Source organism: Etheostoma cragini, chromosome 20, assembly GCF_013103735.1.
Source record: "Etheostoma cragini isolate CJK2018 chromosome 20, CSU_Ecrag_1.0, whole genome shotgun sequence".
Lineage (NCBI taxonomy): Eukaryota > Metazoa > Chordata > Actinopteri > Perciformes > Percidae > Etheostoma > Etheostoma cragini.
Genome location: NC_048426.1, coordinates 10,869,832 through 10,879,206, shown reverse-complemented (window position 1 = coordinate 10,879,206; position 9,375 = coordinate 10,869,832). Strand labels below are relative to the sequence as shown.

Sequence of the window (9,375 nt, the reverse complement as noted above, 5' to 3'; positions counted from 1 at the left end):
TTTTACTTACATAAATGATAAACAAATGGGACTCCAATTTCATACCTTTTTTGTAAGAATTCAAGTAATATATTAAGTCTCTAAAACTTAGACCTTAAAAAAGTAACAAAACAGTTATACTGTACAATGAAATTTTATAAAAAGGATGTATTATGTTTTTAATTTTATGTTGTTTATTCATATGCCTCTAGATACTTGTTTACAAACTGTTTTTGTTAGTAACACTACTTTTAATCATTTAAAGTCATATTGTTTCTCTGGATCATTTTTTTGAGTATGTGTCTGAAATGTGTATTTTTATATATTTTTTTCAATACAGTATGAACAAAAAGGTAGGCATTTGTGAGCGGAGTACACATGGATGTATTATATTAAGGCAGTACACCATCAGCTCAGCTGAGGTGGTTAAATACCTATTTTTATTTTCTACCTGGTGGTTTTTAACACCTCCTAGGTTGTCACTTATCATATAAAACAACCACACAGTATATTTTCAATGTAAAAGTCTTTAATTTGCACTTTTCATTAACAGTTTAAATAAATCTACGCATATTTCTTGCAAATATGAAAAATAAAAATCCTAATTTGGCACTCTATGATGAGCAAAATTTAATTCCAAAACTAACTGTGAAGACATGCATGGTAGAATACAGTTTTTAAGACTATAAGAAGTAGTTCTGATTATTGTGCATACATAAATATGTCAGAATGTTTAGTACCAAGAATAAAACCTTTATTATTCATGACCGAACATATATATACGATACATACAAAATAAAAACATTACAGCGATTTGATTCCAAATCCATTTTAGACTTACAATATCATACACAAGCAATATACAAAACCATTGAAACAGATCAATTTCTAAATCCATAATTTCCTTTACAATCCTTGAAGTTTGCTGTGAACACACAAGGACAAAACCGATTAGTATGAACATTAGTGATGGTTGAAAATAAAGTTATCTGTAGTAGTGAATGATTGGGAGAAACAAGTGAAACCCCCCCCCAGAACACACATCCTACCTGTCCTCAACAGTTCTGCTGGATGGGTAGTACACTTTGAATGTGAAGCCACTTCTTGGGAATGAACCCTGTAGAAATATATATGTATACACACAGTACGTGAGTGACAAATACAACATGAGTCCATATTGAGAGAAGGCCATGATATACAGCAACCTAATAAACAACAACATTGTTATCATTTTTGCCAACAGATAATTTGAAGTTCCCGCACTGTGGTTTCTGTATCTTACCGGGTTGACACAGAGGCAGTCTGTGTTTTTGATGCTGAATGGGTCGTATTTGTCTGCAAAAACGATGACATCAGGGACTGGGTAAACACGCATGGAGTAGTCGTACGCCCAGAATACAGGACTGACATACAGAGGCAGTGGAGTCAAGTGACCCTGGGATAGGATAGTCTTAACAAACTGCGGAGAGAAGGATGAAAATGACAAGGTAATTAATTTAAAACTTAAAAGGACATTTCACACTGTGTTTTGTTAGAAATGAGACCAAACTATGTAGTTTACCAACATCTTTGCAGCATCAACACATTGCTTAAGAAGCACTTAGGAAGGATGACAAACTTGAAATACTATGTACAAAGGCAAGTAAAACCTTTGACAACACAACTGTTAAATGAGAGGTTTGTTCAGAGAAGCTGCAACTCACATGGTTTGGTATGTCAAGATTGTTACTGGGCAACCGAACACAGTTCCTGCACATCTTGTTGACCAGGTCTTCCCTGATGACAACAATCTCCTGGCTGCAGTATTGGATTCTGAGGAAAACAAAGCAGTTCACCTTTAGTTTCCAGAACAGAAGTTCTATGTTATATCGTGTTTGTTGCTCAGGGAAATTCATGCTATAAGCTAGTATTTCTTTTATTTGCACAGTGTTAGGACATCTGATTATAGAAAAAGACTAAGTGTCAGGGAATGTTGTTTGTTGCTCTATTTTTGACCCCACTCCTGGTTTCATGTAATGTTCTTATTTATCTATTTGAATAAAACATCAAGAGTTGAATTTGTGCCCTGTTTGGGCTTACAAATCATTCTTGTTTACAACCGAACCATAACAAATATTTTGACATTAATAAAGAAAAAGCCCTATATGTTTTACCTGCATGGGTTAGTGGTGAACACTGAAAATGGCACCCTCTGTTGGAACTCCTCCGTGATGTGATCTGCCAAAGGAGGCCTAAGAAAAACATGTTTATTCACATTGGTCACCGAACAAAACTTGCATAATTATGTCAAAAAAACAGGTGGCTCTTAATGTTTACCGTGGCAAGATGGTGCCTGGACCAGGGTCTTCAGGGCCAGGAACAAACACAAAGCGACAACTGCAGGATAAGAGTGAAGACATTTATGTCAACAATATTGAAACTTAAATGATGGTGCCCTGTGGAGTTTTCTTATAAATAAACAAAACTTGTGATACCGTTCATTGTTACTCACCAAATGCAATGTGTGTATTATTGAGCTTCAACAAACACATTTAATTGCATTTCCTTCCTCATAAAATATTTGAATAGCTGATTTATTAAGTTTACATTTAAATCCAGAATTATTTACATCCATGTTAACTAGCTTGCAGTTTTTTGGTGCATAGCAGCATATCTTGGCATTTTACCGCCACACGTAGATCAGTAGCAAGTGGGAAACAGTAATGGACAGTAATGTGTATCGGGACACCCATGTGCATGTACGTACACACGCATGCGCGAGATAAACCCACTCATAGAAAAACAGCTCCAAAGCACTACTCAATGTCCAAAACTCCACAGGGAAGCTTTGACAATAAACCAGAGCACACTGGTGTAACAACGCAATATGATCCTACCTGTTGTGAATGCTGGGGTATGCACATATAGCATCAGCAAGAGCTTTCAATGACTCTGAAAAGAGAAAAATGTGTTAGATTTTGAAATGCTGTCCATTTATCCCTTTATTACACATCTCATCTTATCTCAAAAACGACAGCATGTTATGAGTGATGAGGGCCCAAAAGTCTCACCTTTGAGTGACTTGATCTGGGTTTTTCCATATGGGGCAGAAGAGAAGTTACCACACAAAATGAAACAGGTGGGGGGCATCGTAGCATAGCCTGTAGAAGAAAACAAAGTGAAGCTAAATGGGATTGGTGTCTCATGAAGTGCACCTGACCTTGACCTGTCTAAGTCTAAAACTATGGTGCAATACCAGACCTGAGAACATGATGTTGAGCTTTTCCATGACTTCAACGCTGTCCAGCCACACATCAGAAACAATGACAAACATGGCGTCTTCATTCTCCTCCTCCAGCTGCTTCAGCTTGGCTGAAGCCTTCACCGAAGTAGTGGATGGACCACCAAAGAAGTTCAGATTGCCGTAGTATGCCCTGGCAATAAAGCAAGGACATTCAGTGACTCGCTGTTCTTTTACATGAAGCTGTGTCCTTTATTAACTAAACAGTTTCTACAAGAGTTCAGTATTCTGTAAAAGATAACCTAACGCTAAGCTTCATGCTGAAATACATCATTTTTAAATTAATTTATAATATTGAATTCGGAAACGCAACACTGACCTTGTGCCTGATGATGGCTCTGTTGGTGGAAACCCGAACCCATTGACATGGAAAACCGAGTCCTCATACCAACCTTTATAAATAAAAATACTTTTATAAATATATAAATTATTTCTTGTTCACCGATGTACCTGTGCGCTTCTCGTTTTACTTGTCAACTGCTGTCTTGTTCAATTTTAGTTGTTACATCAAATTGTATTTTATATCATTTTAAACTGTATGCATGTGTAATGTATTTTATCTCCTAGCCATCCTTCCCTTCTGCTAAGTCGCTTTTTTTTTTGCTTGTCAGGTCACCATTGATAATAAGAACGTGTACTTAATGACTTGCCTGTAAAAATAAAGGAGAAAGGAAAATTTCATCTTTTTTAAATTTGCTTTCCTGCAGTTGTAGTAGTAGGTGTCAGCTTACCCTCTGCCAGTACAAAGCAGGACTCTGTGTAAAGGCCATTGTGAAACTGGTGAGAATGTAGTTAAGGAATACTTCGACTTTAAAAGCAACACGATTGTAAAAAAAAAAAAAATATATATATATATATATATATATATATATATATATATATATATATATATATATATATACACACACACACACACACACACACACACATTTGTTTTTAAGCTGCTCCAACAAATATATGAAAGGATATTGCTTTGGACATGTTGAGCTGTACTGTTCCACTTGGGTCCTCCAAGAAAAATGCACCCTTAAAAAATAAGAAATGTTTCAGAAACAAGATGAAAATATGCATTTTACTGAAAAATAGACAGGAAAGAACTCTTCATCATGAACTCACCTCTTTCATTTGGGTAACCATCCCTAGTACAATCACCTCTCCCAGTTTAGATGTGCTACCAAGCAGTGCTTCAATTGTCTTGAGCTAGAAAAGACAAATCACAAACAAACTAAAAATCTGTTAGCCAAATGCAAAACAGTAAGATATGTTTAATTTAAATTCATGTTTTAAGATGCCTTACCTGAAATTTGTTTTGACCCTCTTCAACAGCAGCACCTATTGCAGGTGGGGTGAAGAGCTGGTGTCGATGTATACGCTACAAATATATGTCTGTATAAATACAACATGATACAAGATACACATAATAGGCATAGCAGTAAAGAGAGTGGGTAAGTTCACTAGTCTGTACATTTGGAACTGTGCTCACTCACCTGTTGTAAGATGGTGTAGCGCTCCCTAAACAGTTCAGCTTTGTCTTTGGCCAAACCACACAGACTGGGTGCTGAATGGCTTGTCATACTAATGCTGAATAAAAAACAAAATGAAAAACTTTTAAAACTTTGTCTGAAGTACATGTAAGTGTTAACACTTGGTCTAACACCAGCAGCAAAAATGTAGCATTTCTATTTGAAATAAGTATGGGCTTATACTAAGACAAACAAGAATGAAACTGTCCCTTTACTCACGGTACAAATTTCTTCCGCTCCACACTGTAAATGTATCTGGGAACATCAAAAGCTCCAATGATGTTGAAAACATTATCTCTGGAAGACATGTAAACAACTTTAAGCTAAAGCTATACAACCTCGCAAAATGTAGTTTTTAGTGAAATTGGTGCATCATGATCAATCAAATCCATAGTAAAAAAACACTTACATGGTTTCATCACAAGACTGAGTGCAATCCTGAACAGCAGACTCCACCACAGACAGCTCTATCATACTAGAGGACACTGTTAGAAAACACAAACTGTGGTCACAACCTGCACGCACGCTTCAGGAACACACATTAACACAGTAAGTAAGACATTCAACAGATTGTGCACTAAACACACAGTGATCTAAAGACACATAGGAACGTACTTACATGGTTGCTTTTCGACTGCATCCAGGACCTTTTCAATAATATCATCCAGTTCAGAAGCATTGACAGACTCCAGGGTCTCCACAAGGTATCTGCTGGCGTCACTGGAGCACAATACAAGGAAACATGCATATGTTGTTATTGTTTCTTCCCTATGACTACTGATAGGGAACTAGAAAAAGAAAGACATTTTCCTCAAGAAAATGTGGCTTTAAAAATGATATTAAAAGCCTAAAATGTTTTTAAATGCAAATTGTTTGCTTGTCATATATTATAAAACAATTTACATTAAAGCTGGAGCACATCAGGATTTGAAGTGTCCCCTTAAGTATGAGCATGACAAGAGTTGAAATGTCAGTTAAAGTGTAGCCTATTTAATGAATGCAGTAAGGTTGATCAGGGCTCTAACTTACACAATTCAAGAGTAAGCACTTTCACTCACACACACGCATGCACACACACACACGTAGTAGTGATGGCTTTGTGAACCAGTGTCTTTATTTCTGAGCCCACTAGATAGCGCTCTTGGTTTAAGAGAAAGGCTTGAGGCATCGCAATTCAGTGTATTCTCAACCCTTTGTTGAACAGACAGTGCCAATCTTGTGGGCTCAGAAAATATAGACACTGGTTCACGAAGCTTCATTTGGCCATCACTAGTGATTAGGCATGAGCTGAAGAACACATAATAAAATACTGGATTGTAAGGCAAGCATGTGTATCCCTGTCTATTCCTTTTGCCTGAAACTAACTAGAAATATCTCCAAATTCACCAAGGGTATTAGGCGTGATCTGAAGTATATAGAAAATGAAATACTTGATGGTAAGTCAGCATCTGTGCATTCTAGAGAGTGGACAGATTTTGTGGTTATTTTTTATATTTTTTTGCTAGAAAATATAAACTTCTCCATATTCACCGAGGTTATTAGGCAAAGTATTAAACAACATGAAATTGACTGCATTACAGCGAGATATGTTTTGTAGCAAACTGAAAATGCAATCTGAAAGAATGTGTATGATCCCTGCCACCAGCTGATGATGTAGTTAAAGTTAAAGTGCTGGCTTTAAATGCCTGCGGTAATTCCTCTTCAACTAAGAGTGTAAAAGCAGTTTAAATATAGCTAGACGTACGTTAAGGTTACTTAAATGGTCAGTTCAAGTGTAATGTTGAGTGATTAAAAGTATCACAAGTTACCTCCAGGCTTTAGCGGACTACCAAACAATTAAGAAAACATGAAAACTCAACAAAAACAGCCTGCACCATGTTACTATTTCCTGTAGCGCGTCCAGACCATCGCTGCCTTTGACGTGACATTACTGTTAGCTCTCCTGCTGCACAAACGGCAATACCTTACATTTCAAAAAACGTTATAACAACGTTAACTATTACTGAAATACATACGGTCGTAGTATAAGTCCCCGCATTTTGAATCCAGCGGACACTTTTGTCTTTATTTTGCGAGCAACATCCATGGCTGTTACAGTCCGAGTCAAGATTTGGCGCTAAATACCAAATAAATGTCAACTTCCGCATCCTGCATCACTTCCGCTGAAGAATCACGCACTCGTCACAGACCCCCAGAAAACGTATAACATATTTTCTTAAATCTTAAATAACTTGAATGTAAACCTTATCAACTCTCATGTCAATCTGTATGATATTTACCTTTGTGTTTTGTGCTGTATTTGTATATATTATTACCGTTTTATCATTAGAAAAACAGGTATTTGACCACATTCTCCCCCTCCCTTCGTTATTATTATTCTTATTATTATTATTATTATTATTATTCTTATTATTATTATTATTATTATTATTATTATTATTTGGCATCTGATGGGGGATTTTATTTTGATAAGACCGGAAGTTGTCATTCTGGTTGTTCTGACCAAGGTATGGGAAACGATAAAGAGACATCTATGCAAACTGTTCTTGCTGTGAAGATCACCCAGAAACTGTTTTAAACCTTTTCAGGTATTGTTCATACTCCAGAAGATTTTGGCGAAACCTCAGCAGATTTATCATTGACCGTATCTATAAAGACTTTGCCCTATTATGGGAGAATGTTGTATTTTGTTTTTATAGAACTCAAAGTAAAGAAAAGATGTTTTTTATTATAAATGTATTAATCCTTTTGGCCAAATTTCAAATTCACAAATGTAAATTCAGTTCTAAAAAAAACTTTTTCCATTATGTTGTGCATTATATAAATCTGATTTTGGGCTCCCATAACAAAAAGGCAGCTAAAACTGTCAGCATATGGTCCTCCCTATCTCTCTAATGACCTTTAAGCTTCCCCTGACAAACTGTATTGTATTACTATGTCTGTTATGTTTGTATTTTTTACTTTTGTGTGTAGTTGGTGTTCTGTTTTGTATCTTATGCAATAAAGATGGCATTTAAAAAAAAATCAAAAAAAAAGTATGGGAAACGATGACACAACGTAGTTTTCTTTTTTTTTAATTTAAACTGATCATTACAGTCAAGTACAATACAACATACACAACAATTGACATTCATTACATCAAATACACAGCATACAGAGGTACAGTCACAGTCTCAATAGGCTTAGGTGGACAAGCTGGAAGCAGAGAAAAAAAGAAAAAGAAATAAAACCTTATTAACATTAATAAAGCTTTGAAGTCACAGACGACTCATAGACCCAGAGTTCTTACGGCCTTGGTATTTTTTGAATAGCCTACTTAATTGAATCAATATAATTTCTGAACTCAGTCATAACACCAGAAAAAAAGGTTTAGAACCAATTTGTTCCTATGGACGTCGTATCCAGCATATAGAAATACAAGATTTATAATGAAGCAATTCAGCCTTAAAGTCAAACAAACCAAAGAAAACCTCCTTAAAAAGCAAAATGAAAAAGCTGGGATTCATACTTTATGAATGAATTTTAGAAACTCTGACCAAAATTTTAGGCCTATGAATTGAATATTAAAGTTTTGAAATGTCATCAAGTTTGCCAGTTAAGTCATTCCTACTAATATAACTTTTATAGCTACTGTATGTATGTACGTGTGTGTATATACAGTACATACATATACACAAATGGTATGGTTGTTAGTTTTTTGTAAAGGTTAGGGGTATCTTAAAAAAAGAAAGTGAGGGGAACGTTCCCTGATGGTTAGGTTTGGTCGTATGTTAATCTAAAAGTTTTCTTAATGTTCTGGTTACAGACAACGTTCCCGTAACGTTCGCCAAAGGTTGCGACGTTCTCAGAACGTTCGCCTAACGTTCTCTAAAGGTTGTAACTTTTAGAGAACGTTAGGGGAAAGTTCCGAGAACTTTCGCTTTAACCAAAAAACAAAAAAAAAAAAACGTTCCCAGAACGTTAGGAAAACCTTCCAATTAACCACGATCCAATTAAACGAACCTCCATGGAACGTTCCGCAGCCAAAAACGAACGTTCTGGGAACCAAAGAGTGTTAGCTGGGCTGTCTGACGGACATCAAGATGTGACACGTTTTCATCTGCGCTATTACAAAACGAGCAGTTTTGTATTGCGCAGACTCAGTATCCTGTTTGTGTCTTTTAAGGAAGGATTTAGCTGATTTTAACCAGTTTAAAATAAGAGATTGTTTTTTATAGAGAATGTTCTTGTTATTCCAAATGTAGCATGTGTGAGGTGAGAAGTTAAATATGAGAGACCACGCCAAAAACATTTGCTTGTGAAATTTAGACAATTCGACTGGAATTTTACTAATCTTGTAGCCTACTTGCACATCAATTTTGACTTTAGAAAAAAAACATAGTTAGAGTTGGGATAAAGTTCCATGAGGATGCGGGGTTATTAATAAACTGTCTAATCCATGACACAACGATGCACTCTGCAGTTTGCCTGTTTACTTCCCATGTAGGCTACATGATGTTTTGGGTTTAGTTAACTACATAAAAATGTAAGTGTATTATCTTGAGTATTTAAAGAGGTTATATTTTAAAAAGAATTACATTGACAAATACATTG

General features: G+C 35.8%; 1 protein-coding gene across 1 annotated transcript; it reads right to left on the bottom strand.

The window, feature by feature from the left end:
* Positions 1 to 714: 714 nt before the first annotated feature.
* pole2 (polymerase (DNA directed), epsilon 2) lies at positions 715 to 6,921 on the bottom strand. The gene is made up of 19 exons (XM_034859087.1): positions 6,798 to 6,921; positions 5,402 to 5,502; positions 5,192 to 5,267; positions 5,002 to 5,079; positions 4,747 to 4,840; positions 4,557 to 4,631; positions 4,376 to 4,459; positions 4,229 to 4,285; positions 3,991 to 4,039; positions 3,579 to 3,651; positions 3,220 to 3,392; positions 3,030 to 3,119; positions 2,856 to 2,910; positions 2,296 to 2,355; positions 2,133 to 2,210; positions 1,683 to 1,791; positions 1,262 to 1,438; positions 1,029 to 1,096; positions 715 to 904 (listed from the first exon to the last, which is right to left on the bottom strand). The coding sequence occupies exons 1-19, from the start codon at positions 6,866 to 6,868 to the stop codon at positions 886 to 888; spliced, it is 1,587 nt and encodes a 528-aa protein (XP_034714978.1). The 5' UTR covers positions 6,869 to 6,921; the 3' UTR covers positions 715 to 885.
* Between the last annotated feature and the right edge of the window lie 2,454 nt (positions 6,922 to 9,375).

Excerpts from the sequence above, each read along its gene's own strand:
- pole2 (XM_034859087.1), bottom strand. The coding sequence starts at position 6,868 with ATGGATGTTGCTCGCAAAATAAAGACAAAAGTGTCCGCTGGATTCAAA. Across the intron at positions 2,211-2,295 it reads CCAGGCACCATCTTGCCACG|GCCTCCTTTGGCAGATCACA; the intron begins GTAAACATTAAG and ends TGTTTTTCTTAG. Across the intron at positions 1,097-1,261 it reads ACTGCCTCTGTGTCAACCCG|GGTTCATTCCCAAGAAGTGG; the intron begins GTAAGATACAGA and ends ATATTTCTACAG.